At 47.8% G+C, this 17,157-nt stretch overlaps 2 protein-coding genes across 5 annotated transcripts in view; both read right to left on the bottom strand.

Moving 5' to 3' along the window:
- The window catches only part of HAS3 (hyaluronan synthase 3), a 34,055-nt gene extending 25,772 nt beyond the window's left edge, over positions 1-8,283 (bottom strand). The window contains exon 1 of one of the 3 annotated variants that reach the window (XM_028840467.2): positions 8,082-8,283. The gene's annotated coding sequence lies outside the window, so the exon portion shown is untranslated. The remainder of the gene's footprint in view (positions 1-8,081) is intronic. The other 2 variants (XM_077983685.1, XM_077983684.1) reach the window with 2 other exon arrangements.
- Positions 8,284-9,408: 1,125 nt separating this feature from the next.
- TANGO6 (transport and golgi organization 6 homolog) overlaps positions 9,409-17,157 on the bottom strand; it is a 255,119-nt gene continuing 247,370 nt past the window's right edge. For both annotated transcript variants that reach the window (XM_015126488.3, XM_015126489.3), the window contains exon 18: positions 9,409-10,461. In XM_015126488.3, the coding sequence (XP_014981974.3) occupies positions 10,285-10,461 (177 nt within the window). In that variant the 3' untranslated portion in view covers positions 9,409-10,284. The remainder of the gene's footprint in view (positions 10,462-17,157) is intronic.

Raw genomic sequence — 17,157 nt, 5'->3', positions numbered from 1 at the left:
TGGATGTTTACTATCTTGGCCATCCTACAAAAGAAGCCTTTCCATAAGCAATTTGCCAAAGCTGCCAAAGTGCAGGAGCAGGTGGGCTGTGGAGCTTTCATACACCTCCTTCCAGCTTCTGGGCAAACTACAAGGTCAAACACAAGAGGTGTAACAAATTTTGGTGTTTGAGGTTGTTTCTGTGGTTGTTTTCCCAGAGACGGCTTTGTTATGTTGCCCAGGCTGGCCTCGAACTCCTGGGCTCAAATGATCCCTCTGCCAAGGCCTCCCGAGTAGCTAGGATTACAAACCACCGTGCCTGGCTTGAGGTTGGGTTTTAACGTACTAGGACACTCTTTTGAGGCTATTTGGGCTAAAGCTTAACTTGACGTAGGTGTTTCATTTAAACAAGCAGGGAATCACTCTTTTTTTTTTTTTTTTTTTGAGACGCAGTCTCGCTGTGTCACCCAGACTGGAGAGCGGTGGCACAATCTCGGCTCACTGCAACCTCCACCTCCTGGGCTCAAGTGATTCTCCTGCCTCAGCCTCCTTAGTAGGTGGAACTATAGGTGCGTACCACCACACCTGGCTAATTTTTACATTTTTAGTAGAGATGGGGTTTACCATGTTGGCCAGGCTGGTCTTGAACTCCAGATCTCAAGAGATCCACCTGCCTTGGCCTCCCAAAGTGCTGGGATTACAGGCATGACCACGGCGTGGGAACCACTTTCTTTATCCACACTTACACTAAGAACAGATTTTAACAATTTGGAAATATAGTATCTATGTATCAGGTAGCAGCAAGCACAGTGGGGAAAAGCACAGCCTTTGGAGCCAGACTGCTTGGGTCCAGTACTGGTTTGGCTGCTTCTAACTGGCTACGTAATCTGAGGCAGTTAGCCTCGTGTGTGCCTCAGTTTTCCTATCTGTAGAACAGGGTCACAGTAAGACCTATCTCACAGGCCCAGTGTGAGGATTAAAGGGATTAATATGTGTCACATGCACAGAAGAGCATAATAAGCTCTGTAGACTGTTAACTGTAATCGTGATCTTGACATACAGTGATGCAGAAGTACAACCATTCAACCTAGACTTTCCAGATGAACCCAGTATTTTAAGGGGCCATCAGACCTTATATCCTGAATCTGATTTGGGAAATAGAGTCATTATTCTAGGGACATTCCAAACCCCATGAGAAGGCATACCCCTATACACTAAGGGCAGAGTCTCAGAGATGAGAAACCTCTTTTAAATAGACCTGCAGGGGCTCAGGATTTCTCTCCCGGGTGAGTACTTATAAGCCACTAACTAGTAATTATAAGCCACTAATTAGTATTTGCACCTGGGACATAGCTGCTGGTGGGTGTAACTTGCAAAGCATATTAGCGTGTCCCTGATGGTGGTTTTTGGTACACAGAAAACTCCAGGCCTGAAGATTTCCTAGTCCTGAGTTATTTAGAGAATGGTATCAACACTGCTTTGAGACTGAGCTTTTGCATTTCATGGGTGTTAAAGAAAAGTCAGCTGAGGGTGGGAGAATGTAGACGGGTACAAACTTTTGGGGGGACATTTGGTACTAACATTTGAAATGGTTACACTCTTTTGATCTGGCACTACAATCTCTTAAGACCTATTGCATAGTAACATTTCAGTATGCAAAGTTATGTTTGAGAATCATTGAAAAACCATTGGAAGTTAGAAACAAGTCAACGGAACCATCAATAAACAAATGCATGAGCTGCAGTTTACCCCAACAATGGAAGCCATGCCATCATCACAAAGGAAGAGATCTGTGAGTACTGATATGAGTGTCTCCAAGGTATATGACTCAGAAAAAATGATGTGGGACGCTATTTGGGGTAATAAAACATGGTAATAAATAAAGATCTAGAGGGATTTTACACCAGTTTGTCAGTGGTAATCTTGGGTAGGAGTTGAGGTGAGATTGTGGGAATTTTTCTTTCTTTGGAAATACAGTATCTATTGGGTAGCAACAAAGCACAGTGGTAAAAAGCAGAGCCTTTGGAGCCAGACTACCTGGATCCAAATACTGGTTTAGCTTCTCCTTACTGGTCATATAATCTGGGCAAGTAATCTGCCTCTTGTGTGCCTCAGTTTTCCCATCCGTAGTCATAGTAAGACCTATCTCAGAGTGTGAGGGTCAAGGGAATTAACATGTATTGTGCTGGGCGCAGTGGTTCATGCCTGTAATCCCAGCACTTTGGGAGGCTGAGGCAGGTGGATCTTTTGAGCCCAGGAGTTCGAGACCAGCCTGGGCAACATGGCAGACCCTGTTTCTACTTTTTTAAAAAAACAAAAATTAGCCAGGCATGGTAGCACGCCCCTGTAGTCCCAGCTACTCGGGAAGCTGAGGCAGGATAATTGCTTGAACCCGGGAGGCAGAGGTTGCAATGAACTGAGATTGCACCACTGCACTCCAGCCTGGACAACAGAGCAAGACTCCATCTAAAAAATATATATATTAGCTGGGTGTGGTGGTGCATGTCTGTAGTTCCAGCTACTCGGGAGGCTGAGGTGGGAGGATCACCTAAGCCTGGGAAGTAGAGAGTTCAGTGAGCTGTGATTGTGCCACTGCACTCCAGCCTGGGTGGCAGAGAGACTGTCTCCAAAAAAAAAAAAAAAGTGCCAAACTACATATACATTAAACTTGTTCTAATTCACATCACATATCATCTGAAAATGTACACAAATACGCACAGCAGCCGGGCATTGTACCTGTGGGCTGTACCGCCCCTCAGACTTGAGGGCAAAGGGCCAGCAGGGGGGAGGTGGTAGGTAGCCCCTGTGTCAGCGGAGCGCAAACGCCTTCTTGGTGGGACCCACGTGTTGGGGTTCATGTGTATATGTGAGTACCTGAGTTTGCATCTCAAACTCTACTCTGCTTGAAAGGCTTTTACGGCCGGGCGCGGTGGCTCAAGCCTGTAATCCCAGCACTTTGGGAGGCCGAGGCGGGTGGATCACGAGGTCAGGAGATCGAGACTATCCTGGCTAACATGGTGAAACCCCGTCTCTACTAAAAATACAAAAAACTAGCCGGGCGTGGTGGCGGGCGCCTGTAATCTCAGCTACTTGGGAGGCTGAGGCGGGAGAATGGCGTGAACCCGGAAGGCGGAGCTTGCAGTGAGCCGAGATCACGCCACTGCACTCCAGCCTGGGAGACACAGCGAGACTCCGTCTCAAAAAAAAAAAAAAAAAAAGAAAGGCTTTTACTTCTGTACTCACTTTGAGCAGGAGAAGCTCCATTGTATTCAACAGATGTTCAAAACATTTCATGGAGGGTCTTCCGATGTAGTAAACAGGCTCCTGGCTGCGACCCAGCAGACTTGGAGCCAAATCCCACCAAGGGAGGATGCCAAGAGCCTGCCTCCCTGTTCTTCAAGATTGTTGTGAGAATCAGACAAGCTTATGGATGGAAAATGACTTTCCAAACTAAAGGAAATGCAAACACTGATCCTGCAACACTGTGTTACAAAGAACCGCAGAGGGCACTCTGGGGGAGGGGCACAAAAACTGAGGCCTGGCAGCGTGGGGCTCCTGACTCCCTATGAAGAACTGGGGAGGACAACAGGTGATGACCCCTCGAATGATAAGTTTCAGCCTTCCAGGGTCGAAGGTGGGGTCTGCATTCCCCTCTCACCTTGCCAGCTTGTGCAGAGGGCGCTGAGCACAGCCCTGAGCTCTGCCTGCAGGAAAGAGGCAGCAGCGGGTATTGTAAGGAGCAACACAGGTTCCCAACCCCCAAGCGGTGATTCAGTTCCAACAGAGTGGAGCATGGCAGGCAGAGGTGCCGCGCACTGCAGTGTGGCTGCTGCATGTGACTGCAGCATGTCTGTGGCTGCAGAGCTTGCTGAGGACACAGCCAGGCCCTCTGAGGTCAAGGCTGCTGCTGGGGGAAGGGACGTATTGGAGAAGAAGACCCCTCATGGTCAGGGAAATGTGGCACCTCTCACAGCTCCGTTTTCTGACTCTCTCTTTGCCACAGAAATTCTGGCCGAGATTTTAGATTTTTGTGCAGACTGCAGAAGCTTATCTGGTTTTGCACAGGTCAGATGACTCATCTCTCGGCTTATCAATTGATCCACTCTCACATGTTGTAGCCAGCCCTCCAATGCGGCAAACGGTTGGGCAAGAGGCACAATTAAGTGGCAGGCAGCGCTTCATTCCATCACCCTCGCAGACAAAGGGACACAACAGGTGGATGGACACAGGGTAGATCAACACGCTTGCTCTCCTCTTTTTGGGCCACTGAGGAGAAACTGCTGCTACCAGAGAAGAGGAGCTGAAACAACAGAGCCCCTGAGGCCAAGTTGGGGGGTGGCATGAAGGGGGCTGGGGATCACTGCTTCCTTTTTATGGAGCGGAAAAACTGACTGGGTATGGTTATATGTATTTCTTTCATTTTTTCCATTTCGGGGCAGGGCCTCACTCTGTCGCCCAGGCTGGAGTGCAGAGGTGCAGTCATAGCTCACTGCTGCCTCAAACTCCTGGACTCAAGCGATCCTCTTACTTCAGCACCCCTCCCTCCTGAGACCTGCTCTTACCTCTGGGCCTTCGCACTTGCTGTTCCCATTACTTGGAACAATCTTTCCCCATTATTTCAGTACTAATTCACCTCCTGATCATTATTCAAATAGCAACTTCTCAGCAAGGCTACCTCTGAACAACAAATCTCAACTTACTGTTCCCACCCTCCTCCCTCCTGACTTTATTTTCTCCATAGCATCTCTCACCACTTGATTTTTTTTTTTTTTTCTTTTCTTCTGTTTTTTTGAGACAGAGTCTTGCTCTGTCACCCAAGCTGGAGTGCAGTGGCACGACCTCAGCTCACTGCAACCTCTGCCTCCTGGGTTCAAGCGATTCTCCTGCCTCAGCCTCCTGAGTAGCTGGGATTACAGGCGCGCCTCACCATGCCTGGCTAATTTTTGTATTTTTAGTAGACAGGGTTTCACCATGTTGGCCAGGCTGGTCTCAAACTCCTGACCTCAGGTGATCCACCCATCTCGGCCTCCCAAAATGCTGGGATTACAGGTGTGAGCCACCACGCCCGGCCCCACTGGACATTGTTTATCTTATTTGTTGTCTGTCTCCCTCCCCTGCCTCATAAGCTCCCCTCAAGGGTAAGAGTTCTGTTTCGTTTACTGTTGTGTTCTCAGGGCCCAGTGCAGCATCTGGTATGTAATAGGTGCTCAATAAATTTTTGTCATTGCTTGCAGTTTGCTTTCCTACATCCCAGTCCCTGACATACTGGCTCTTACATGTGAATGGGCAGGCAGAGCCATAGGAAAGCAAAGAAGTGCAGGAGAGGGTGAACAAACGAAGCAAGGGCTGGGTGCGGTGGCTCATGCCTGTAATCCCAGCAATTTGGGAGGCCGACGTGGGCAGGCCACCTGAGGTCAGGAGTTGGAGACCAGCCTGGCCAACATGGCGAAACCCTGTCTCTACTAAAACTACAAAAAAATAGCTGGGTGTGGTGGCAGACACCTGTAATCCCAGCTACTTGGGGGGCTGAGGCAGGAGAATTGCTTGAACCCAGGAGGCGGATGTTGCAGTGAGCCAAGATCGCACCATTGCACTCCAGCTGGGGCAACAGAGCAAAACCGTCTCAAAAAAAAAAAAAAAAAAAAAAAAAAAAGCCAGGTGCGGTGGTTCACGCCTGTAATCCCAGCACTCTGGGAGGCCAAGGCGGGTGGATCATGAGGTCAGGAGTTCAAGACTAGCCTGGCCAAGATGGTGAAACCCTGTCTCTACTAAAAATACAAAAAGAAAAAAAAAAACAACAACGAAGCAAGGGACGTGGAGGAGGAGGTTGGGAAATATGGGAAATTATGAGTGTGGAGAGATGATAAGGAGCAAAGCAAAAGATAAGAGATTTCTGATTAAATAACACTGAACTTGGAGAAGGGCAAGTTTGTGCCAAGGAGGAAGAAAAACAAAGCAGAGAGGGGAAACTCTCCAGAAAGTTCAGGAAGTCTAACCTGAAAAAGCAGTTGAAGGTTGAGCAGAAGCTTGGGGTTTGGCTGTAGCCACAAGTGGGGCCTCTGCATGTCTCCTGAGGCTGAGCCATCGCCTGTAGAGCAAGGGGGTGGTGGATGGCGGGCCTGGGAACAGGAGGAAGAGCCTAGGAGGGGAAAAAGGAGAGGAGGAGGCACGGAGCCAAGCAGAACGCTGAGTGAGTGCCACAGAGCAGTCTAGGAAAGGGGCCACTGGGTGGTGGAGGACGCTGTAGGTGAGGGGTCAGCAGAGCCTCAGCGGGCCAGGTGGAGGCGGCAGCAGAAGGGGCGGTGGGAGGTGGGAAGGTGGTCTCTGAGGGAGAAGAGCAGGGTGGGGGTGGGAGGCAAGACACACCTCACAGGGTCCATGCAGGAAAGTGTCACTTTTGTTCCCATGTATTTCGTTTAAGTTTTTGTGCTTTTATTTTTCGGGGGGGACAGAGTTTCCCTTGTTGCCCAGACCGGAGTGCAGTGGCACAATCTCGGCTCACCGTAATCTCCGCCTCCCGGGTTCAAGCGATTCTCCTGCCTCAGCCTCCCGAGTAGCTGGGATTACAGGCATGCGCCACCATGCCCGGCTAATTTTGTATTTTTAGTAGAGACAGGGTTTCTCCATGTTGGTCAGGCTGGTCTTGAACTCCCGACCTCAGGTGATCTGCCCACCTCGGCCTTCCAAAGTGTTGGGATTACAGGCGTGAGACATGCGCCCGGCCGTTTTTGTGCTTTTATTATCCTAAAGTTTTCACATTCTTTCCCAAGGACTGTCATTCATATATACATACACACACACATATATATAATATAGAAAATCTGGAAAATTTTAATAATTTGGTCATGTTTAAGAGGATTACATTAGGGCCCAGTGTGGTGGCTCACACCCATAAACCCAGTGCTTTGGAAGGCTAATGGGGGAGGATTGCTTGAGGCCAGCAGTTCAATACCAGCCTGGGCAACATATCAAGACCCTGTCTCTACAAAAAAAAATTAGCCAGGTGCAATAGTGCACACCTGTGGCCTCAGCTACTTGAGATGCTAAGGTGGGTGGACTGCTTAAGCCCAGGAGGTTGAGGCTGCAGTGAGCTATGATCATGCCACTTCACTCCAGCCTGGGTGACAAAGTGAGACCCTGTTAAAAAGAAATAGGCCAGGCGTGGTAGCTCATGCCTATAACCCCAACACTTTAGGAAACTGAGTCAGGAGGACTGCTTGAGTCTAGGAGTTTGAGACAAATCTGGGCAACATAGCAAGACCTCATCTCTGCTAAAATTTTAAAAAGTAGCCAGGAGTGGTGGTGCACACCTGTGATTCCAGCTACTCTGGGGGCTGAGGTGGAAGGATTCCTTGAACCCAGGAGGTCAAGGCTGCAGTGAGCCATGACTGCGCTACTCTATACCAGCTTGGGCAACAGAGCAAAACTCTGTCTTAAAATAAAGGCCAGTTGGCCGGGCACGGTGGCTCAAGCCTGTAATCCCAGCACTTTGGGAGGCCGAGATGGGTGGATCACGAGGTCAGGAGATCGAGACCATCCTGGCTAACACGGTGAAACCCCGTCTCTACTAAAAGATAGAAAAAACTAGCCGGGCGAGGTGGCGGGCGCCTGTAGTCCCAGCTACTCGGGAGGTTGAGGCAGGAGAATGGCGTAAAAACCCGGGAGGCGGAGCTTGCAGTGAGCTGAGATCCGGCCACTGCACTCCAGCCTGGGCGACAGAGCAAGACTCCATCTCAAAAAAAATAAAATAAAATAAAGGCCAGGCACGGTGGCTCATGCCTGTAATCCCAGCACTTTGGGAGGCCAAGGTGGGCAGATCACCTGAGGCCAGGAGTTCGAGATCAGCCTGGTCAACATGGAGAAACCCTGTCTCTACTAAAAATACAAACATTAGCTGGGCATGGTGGTGTGCACCTGTGCTTCCAGCTACTTGGGAGGCTGACGCTTGAGCCCAGGAGTTGGAGGTTGCAGTGAGCCGAGATTGTGCCACTGCACTCCCAGCCTGGGTGACACTGTCTCAAAAAAAAAAAAAGAAAAGAAAAGAAAAGAAAAATAAAAAGAAAAAATAAATCAATAAAGTTAGGCATAATAGTGGCACATACCTGTAATCCCAGGTACTCAGGAGGCTGAGTGGGGAAGACTGCTTGAGTTCTGAAGTTGAGAATAGCCTGGGCAATACAGTGAGACCCCACCTCAAAAAAAAATCAATAAAGAACAGATGTTTTTAGTACCTGACAAATAGTTCAAATTAAGAGGTGATCTATAACTAGAGATAAAGGTACTAGGATGCTTCATGAGACACTCGAGGGTTTGGACTAGATAGTGTCTTAGACTAATCAAGGTGGTCAATCAGGCTCTGTCCTCAGAACTGGAATGCAGTTAATGCAAACGAAGTTGTAAGTGAAATGGATTGTGTAACACATTCGATCTGCTGATGTGAAGTGGGTTGTGGAGTCCAGTTAAAGGAAGGCCAAGAAACAAGCATTTTTATTGTATATCCAGCTGGCCCAAAGGAGATTCTTCTTATATTTGAAAGCCACAATGCCCATTTTCTAGACATCCTCGATTTGGAGAATAGAAATTAATCCAGCTACAATAGCTGAATGGAAATATTCCTTAAACACGCCTAGCTAGGTTTGTTCTAATTCTCTGCTCACTAAGCTCACTTGTGATTCTGTTCATAAGATGGCCTCTTTAAAGGGACGCCATCAAGGAAGTTCTGAACTCAGAACCGTGTCTGTGATCTGGCCAGAGAGAAATATCCTGTTGTTAACTAGCAAATGGCCATGTTTGTGTACAGATCCTTCAGTCACTCGAGCTTTTGGAAACGGCGTTTTGGTTCCTGTGGGTCTGGTCACCCCAGAGAGCGGGATAAAATCCTGTGATAAAATTCTGTACCTAGCCCCGCAAAGCCGAGGACTGATCAAGCAGCTCTGGGTTCGCCTCATCAAGGTGTTGACAACGGGGAGGTATAATCTGAAGCAGCCAGCCAGTATCTCCTTTCTGTTATCTCTTTTAGCTGCCATCAAAATGCAGTGGCCAAAATACATAAAGAAATAAAGCGGAGACCACAGTGCTATATCTGAAATTGTTTCAACAGCCCTGGCATCAGGCCACCAGCATGCATTCTTTCCAGCCTGCATTCAGTGTGAACCCATTGTCTAGGCATTCATCTTTCTGAAGGAGCAGAGGACAGAAGGCAGGATGTAAACTCTCTGGATGCTTGTGGTTCTTTTCTCCTGATAATAAGGGCAACTCTGCAAACAGCAGCAGAGGGAGTGAAGAAAAATGGCCTGGGAGGACAAACACAGGGCTCACCCTTTTTCTCTGGAAAAGTCAACCAGCTTGATTGTCCTTTCCGGGCATCAGAGCCTCTTCAACTCCATAGTTTTCCATCTCAACACCAGAGGACCATATTTAGCCCTGTTGTTCTTTCCATCCAAGATCATTTTATTTCCTTTTGCATTATTTGATAACTATTCCCTTCCCCTCCCCACGTCCAACTGCATCTCCTACTCTGAAATGCTTCTTGAGCTGCCAAGGGTGGCCAGCTCTGCTCCTCATTTTCCTGAGGAAGAAGAATCTCAGCGTGGAAGAATATAGAGCTAGGTGACATATGGGTGGCCAGTCTCTTCTCCCCAAGTTCCAAGAGAGTGGACAATTAGTCAAATGCCATCAGTCATGTTAAAATATACTTCCACCAGCTAGACATCCTTCTCTCAAAGCTAGAGGACAGTGAAAAATGTGCAGATTAATGAGATTTGTAATTGTTTTCCTTTTTTTTTTTTTTTTTTTCCCGAGACGGAGTCTCGCTCTGTCACCCAGGCTGGAGTGCAGTGGTGCAATCTCAGCTCACTGCAACCTCCGCCTCCCGGGTTCACACCATTCTCCTGCCTCAGCCTCCCGAGTAGCTGGGACTACAGGCATCCACCACCACGCCCGGCTAACTTTTTTGTATTTTTAGTAGAGACGGGGTTTCATTGTGTTAGCCAGGATGGTCTTGATCTCCTGACATCATGATCCGCCTGCCTCAGCCTCCCAAAGTGCTGGGATTACAGGCGTGAGCCACCGCGCCCGGCTAATTGTTTTCTCTTAACTGCACACCCTTCAGGCTGAATGCGGGAGTGCTAAACAGATGCCTTAGGAAGGGACCCTGAAGACCCAAGTGACCAGCACCATAAAGCCACCCCCAGGGTCAGCCATGCTGCCAGCACTCAAGAGGCAGCAGGGACACCTGCCAGAAGACCTGGGCGTGGCTCTGGGTGCCTGGCCCTGCCTGCCTCCTCCATGTCCTTGGAGCCAGGTCTATGGCAGGACCACAATCTTCTTCTCCAGCTTCTGTGCAGGGAACAGGAAGTTTTTCATGATGTCATCCAGCTCTTCTAGGGCCAACTGGGCATGGAGCTTGGCCACGTCATCGGGCTCCAGATGCACCACGTGCTTCAGCAGGTGGTAGAGATCCTTGAGGACGGCGCTCAGCACCTGCACGAGAGAGAGAGCCATGACCACCTGTCTACTGTGCCAGCATTTCTCAGTACGACTGAACTGCCCTCTCCTCCTGCCTGAGGAGATCTGTGAGGACATCCACAGACTTCCTGAAGATAATGTGGCTGGGTGCAGTGGCTCATGCCTGTAATCCGCACTTTGGGAGGCCAAGGCAGGCAGATCACTTGAGTCCAGGAGTTTGAAACCAGCCTGGGCAATGTGGCAAAACCCCATCTCTACAAAATATACAAAAATTAGCCAGGTTTGGTGGCGCATGCCTGTAGTCCCAGCTATTCAGGAGGCTGGGGTTGGGAGGATCATCTGAGCCTGGGAGGTCAAGGCTGTAATGAGCCACGATTGTGCCACTACACTCCAGCCTGGGCGGGAAAAAAGAAAAAAAAAAAAAGAAGATAATGAAAAAAAAGAATTGCTTGAACCCGGGAGGTGGAGGTTGCAGTGAGCCAAGATCGTGCCATTGCACTTCAATGTGGGCAACAGGGCATGACTTCATCTCAAAAAAAAAAAAAAAATTTGTATAATTGGCACATATGGAAATAACTTATTTTTTATAGTTGCAGAGGATGAATGTAATGCAATTTATTTACTCATCTTTCCAATGAAAGTAATTTAAATTCTTTTTTATCTTTTGCTATTGCAAATATTGCTGCAATAAACAGTTGTTTTTTTTTTTTTTTTCCTGAGACGGAGTCTGGCTCTGTCGCCCAGGCTGGAGTGCAGTGGCACGATCTCAGCTCCGCCTCCTGGGTTTACGCCATTCTCCTGCCTCAGCCTCCCGAGTAGCTGGGACTACAGGCGCCCGCCACCTCGCCCGGCTAGTTTTTTGTATTTTTTAGTAGAGGCGGGGTTTCACCATGTTAGCCAGGCTAGTCTCGATCTCCTGACCTCGTGATCCACCCGTCTTGGCTTCCCAAAGTGCTGGGATTACAGGCTTGAGCCACCGCGCCCGGCCATAAACAGTTTTTTGAAGATGGGGTCCTGCTATATTGCGTAGGCTGATCTTGAACTCCTGGCCTCAAGTGATTCTCCCACCTCAGCCTCCTGAGTAGTCAAGATTAGAGGCATAAGCCACTGTGCCCAGTGCAATACGCATTCTGATACTTAAGTCATTACAGACATGTATAAGTATATCTGTAGGACAAATATCTAGAAATGGAATTTCTGGCTCAAAAGGTAATGCGCATTACAATTTTGATAGATATGGGCAGAGAGTTTCCAATAATTTACATTTTTCTCAAACACTATGAAAATTCCTGTTTCACCATATTCTTATCAGTGCCACGTACTGTAAACTCCTTATTTTTGCTAATCCAGTAGAAAAAAATAGCATTTTGCTGTTATGAATTTTCATACTTCTAACAAATATATAAACATAAATTTGTATTTTTTTCTGGTATGTATAATTCAGCTTCTCCTTAATGATTTGTAAAAACTCTTTTTTTTTTTAAGTCCATTATCTGTCATATGAGTTGCAAATATTTTTCTCCCAGTCGGCATTTTTTCTTTGTGAAATTTTTTATTCTAGTGAAGAAATTTCCATTTTTGATGTAGTTAAATTTATCAAATGTTTTCCTTTGTGGTTTCTGGATTTTGTATTTTGCTTAAAAGAAATAGGGCCTACAATCTTAGCCATTATACTATGCAATGTTTCTTTATTTTATTTTATTTTTATTTATTTATTTATTTTTGAGACAGTTTCGCTCTTGTTGCCTAGGCTGGAGTGCAATGCGTGATCTTGGCTCGCTGGAACCTCCACCTCCCCGGTTCAAGCAATTCTTCTGCCTCAGCCTTGGGAGTAGCTGGGATTACAGGCATGCACCACCACGCCCGGCTAATTTTGTATTTTGTATTTTTTTTTTTTTTTTAATAGAGACAGGGTTTCGCCATGTTGGTCAGGCTGGTCTTGAGCTCCTGACCTCAGGTGATCCGCCCACCTTGGCCTCCCAAAGTGCTGGGATTACAGGCATGAGCCACTGCGCCCAGCCTATTTTTTATTTTTGAGACCAAGTCTCCCAGGCTGGAGTGCAGTAGCCAAGACAGGCAGATCACCTGAGCTCAGGAGTTCGAGACCAGCCTGGCCAACATGGCAAAACCCTGTCTCTACTAAAAATATACAAATTAGCCGGGCGTGGTGGTGGATGCCTATAATGCCAGGCTGATAGGAGAATCACTGGAACCAAGGAGGCGGAGGTTGCAGTGAGCCAAGATTGCGCCACTGCACTCCAGCATGGGTTACACAGCAAGACTCCATCTCAAAAAATAAAAATAAAAATAAAAATAAATAAAATATAGAAACATATTTAACTTAATAAACTCTAAGCAAAGAGTCTGTAAGGCCATTTAACAAGGGAAACATCTAGATCTTGCCTTTAAAAGGCTTATGGTCTAGTGGGGATGAATAAGAAGATATTCACGTAAAGACAGACAATACAGGATAGAACATGGTAAGGGTCACAGGGAGCAGAGAGAGGGTGATGAGACATCAGAGAAAAGAGAGGCCACATTTTAGGAACAGGACACTGGAGATGGTGAAGGGAAATGATGGGAAACAGTTAATCCAGCGGGTAACAAGCACATGGTCTGGGCCCAGGGTCCCCTGAACATTCCACCAAGTAGACTGTGTCAAGCACCACGCGTCTTGGACTTGCTGTAAGAAGAGAGCAAGAGCCTTTCCATCTTTTGAGATTCCTGATCAGCATGGGCACTGGGGAGTGGAGGCAGGAAGTCAGGGGAAAGGGCTACATAGAACAAGCTCCCCAGGCTGACTCTTCCCCACAGCCGACCTGCCCCTGGCTGCCTGTGCTCCAGCTGTGCTGGCCTTTTTTCTTTTCTTGCCTGAACAAAGCTCCTCTCAAGGCCTTTGCATATGCTAGTCCCTCAGCCTGGGAGGCTATTAATATTTTGCTTCCTCTTGCTAGGACTCCTATATTCTTGGCCTCCGGGATTCTTCCCCTCACCCCCGCCCCAGGTCAGTCTTCCTGCCCTTCCTGGAGTTCTGTCCGTAGCCCCTATCATGGAAACATTGGGGGGTGGGCAGGTGGTGTAAAAAAAATAATAATAAAACATAAAATAAATATTGATTGTGTACTTTAAAAAACGTTTTCCTCTCTAGATGGTAAGTACTATTGACACTGAGGCCATGTTTTGCCTTTTTTTCTTTTTTCTTTTTTGAGAAAGAGTGTTGCTTCATTGCCCAGGCTTGAGTGCGGTGGCTCTATCTCAGCTCACTGCAAACCTCCGCCTCCTGGGTTCAAGCGATTCTCTTGCCTCAGCCTCCCGAGTAGCTGGGATCACAGGCACGTGCCACCACGCCTGGCTAATTTTTGTATTTTTAGTAAAGACAGGGTTTCACTGTGTTAGCCAGGATGGTCTCAAGCTCCTGACCTGAAGTGATCCACCCACCTCGGCCTCCCAAAGTGCTGGGATTACAGGCGTGAGCCACCATGCCTGGCGGCCTTGCCTTTTTCACTCTGGTATAACCCCAATGCCTCAGAAAGTGACTGGTACATTGCTCATACCTAAAAAAAAATATGAATGAATAAAGACATTCATGCGTGCTACTTCTGGCTAGTCTCTCACTTGGTAAAAGCAGAAACTCCTAAGAATGTCGACTGAAACACTGCCAGACAACCAAGGCCGGCTTCATGGGTATGCGAACTGCAGTCACACAAGGTCCCATGCTCAAGACAGCCAGGTTTGCTTGGTCTAATGATCTGCTGTTGCCATCCTAAAATTCTTCCAGCCTGGATAACATAGCAAGACCTCATCTCTACTAAAAAAAAAAAAAAGTCAGCCAGGCATGGTGGCACACGCCTGCAGTCTAGGGCGTGGAGGCTAGGCCTGGAGGATCCCTAGAGCTCAGGAGTTTGTGACCGCAGTGAACTATGATCGTGCAACTGCACTCTAGCCTGGGAGACAGAGTGAGACCCCCGTCTCAAAAAAAAAAATCATCATAATCTTATTTTTGAACTTTTTTTTTTTTTTGAGACAGTCTTGCTCTGTCGCCCAGGCTGGAGTGCAATGGCGCGATCTTGGCTTACTGAAACCTCTGCCTCCTGTGTTCAAGCGATTCTCCTGCCTCAGCCTCCTGTGAACTTGTGTTTTGTAAATGAAGTCCAATGGGACAGGGAGCATGAATGTCAGTGGAGGAGGTAAGATTGTGTCCACTCCTCTTAGCCAGAGCATTTGCATCTGGAGTTCACTGTGCCCCATAAGCACAGGATTCTGGTGGTCGCATTTGAACCAGAGCAACTCCATTTTGAGTGAGGGCTGGGAAAATGAGGCTGAGACTTGCTGGGCTGCATTCCCAGAAAGTTAGGTATTCCTAACCTCTAGATGTTTATGGTTAAGGGAATAAATTAATAATGTTTACTAAACAGACTCAGACTTAGGAGTGTCCAGATATCCCGATACCTGGAGAACAAAGACATTTTTAATTTTGCTTTAAAGATAATAATATTGATTCTTGCAAAATACAGTAATTAAGAAATTTAGGCCGGGCGCGGTGGCTCAAGCCTGTAATCCCAGCACTTTGGGAGGCCGAGACGGGCGGATCACGAGGTCAGGAGATCGAGACCATCCTGGCTAACATGGTGAAACCCCGTCTCTACTAAAAATACAAAAAATTAGCCGGGCGAGGTGGCGGGCGCCTGTAGTCCCAACTACTCGGGAGGCTGAGGCAGGAGAATGGCGTGAACCCGGGAGGCGGAGCTTGCAGTGAGCTGAGATCCGGCCATTGCACTCCAGCCTGGGCAGCAGAGCGAGACTCCGTCTCAAAAAAAAAAAAAAAGAAAATTAATCCTTTATCACAAGCCCTTGAAGCGGAGTACCTCTCCCCATATATACGAGTATTGTATCTAGGGCGGACGCGTTCCTCCTCTTAGTTTCGGGAATGTCCTACTCTGTCTATGGAGTAGCTGTTCTTTCACTACTTTGCTCTCTTAATAAATTTGCTTTACTTTGCACAGCGGACTTGCCCTGAATTCCTTCTTGCATGAGGTCCAAGAAGCCTCTTTTGGGGTCTGGATCGGGACCCGTTTTCTGGAATATACATACACATATACATATTTATACACATACACACCACTAATGGTACTTTCTTCTTCTTGTTTTGTTATTTGTTTTCCCCAGCAAGCAGCCCTGCATTTTAATCTGCACTGGGACCCACTTATGATACGGTCAGCCTGCAAACAACCCTCACTGCTCCTTGCCCAGTGTCACCACGTGAAGCGTCTGAGTCCTGTGAGCAAACCTCAGCAAGATGCTGCCTGGTCCCTGCTGGGCAGTTACCTCCTGGGCTTTCTCAGGGAGCTTCTGAGCCACAGTCGGGTCTCCTAGGTCAGGGGCCTGACTCTGTGGCCTCGCCCGAGCACCTTTTTTTTTTTAGATGGAGTTTTGCTCTGTGCCCAGGCTGAAGTGCAATGGCGCGATCTCGGCTCACTGCAACCTCTGCCTCCTGGGTTCAAGCGATTCTCCTGCCTCAGCCTCCCATGTTGCTGGGATGACAGGCACCCACCACCACGCCTAGCTAATTTTAGTATTTTTAGTAGAGACGGGGTTTCACCATGTTGGCCAGGCTGGTCTCAAACACCTGACCTTGTGGTCTGCCAGCCTCGGCCTCCCAAGGTGCTGGGATTACAGGCGTGAGCCACTGTGCCCGGCTTCGAGTGCCCTTTCTAACCTGTCTTTGGGCGAGGAAGTCTTATCTTTCCTGAGGCTGGCAGCATGAAAATGAGCTAATTCCCAGCAGAGGATGACTCTTTACCGCTATTGCCTCATGATTACTCACTCATTCAATAATCAGTACTATGGGCCTCTGTCATGCCCAGGCAGTGTGCTGGTAATAGAAAAGATGAATAAGGCACGAACCCTCCCAGGTGGCAGCTACAGCCCTGTGGGGAGGCAGTACACACACCCCACATGGAGTGATCTCCGTTCTAAGAGAGAAACGCAGGCAATTCTGTACGAGTAAAGGAAGTCATTTCTACCTTTGGAGGTGGGTGGAGGCAGAGGAACCTGCGCCTACTATGTGAAAGTGCCTTCACTCTGACATTTATTCCTAGCCAATGGGTGGCACCAAGGAAATGGCTTGGGGGAACTTTAGTAAGTCTTCTAGCTCCCAAGCCACCACACCAAAAAAGGCAGTTTCTAAGCAAAACCAGCATGCTTGCTATGCAGGTACAGCCTAAAGACAATCGCCCAACACCCTCTCCAATGGATTATAGCCCAAAGCGTCTCTATATATAGAAATTCTGGAGCTTTCACTTTTTTTTTTTAAAAGAGGGTCTCACTCTGTCACCCAGGCTGGTCTCCTGGCTTCCCATGCCCCATCCTCCAGTGTTTGTTACAAGGTCATTTTTTTTTCTCCTTCTAGAGGAATCTTTCACTTAGAAATATCTTTGAGATTTTTTTGCTAGAGCCTCCTAACATTCAAAGTAAAGTCAGCTTTTACTTGTTAAAAAGGGATACTCACAGGTATTCTGTTCTTTCTCCGTGTGGGTAGGAGTTCCCCCCTGGGCACTGCTGTGTCCTTAAAATAACAATACTGCCTGTGCAAAACCCACTCCGCACTTGAGGGGTGCTGAGCTCCCTGTTATCAGTTACCGGATCTCTTTTTTTAGTAACTGAGTGTTAAGCAAAGGCTCCTGCTTAATTAATGGGTCTATCTTAGCAACC

Source organism: Macaca mulatta, chromosome 20 (genome assembly GCF_049350105.2).
Source record: "Macaca mulatta isolate MMU2019108-1 chromosome 20, T2T-MMU8v2.0, whole genome shotgun sequence".
In the NCBI taxonomy this organism is placed as follows: Eukaryota; Metazoa; Chordata; class Mammalia; order Primates; family Cercopithecidae; genus Macaca; species Macaca mulatta.
This window is presented reverse-complemented; position numbering and strand designations above follow the sequence as displayed.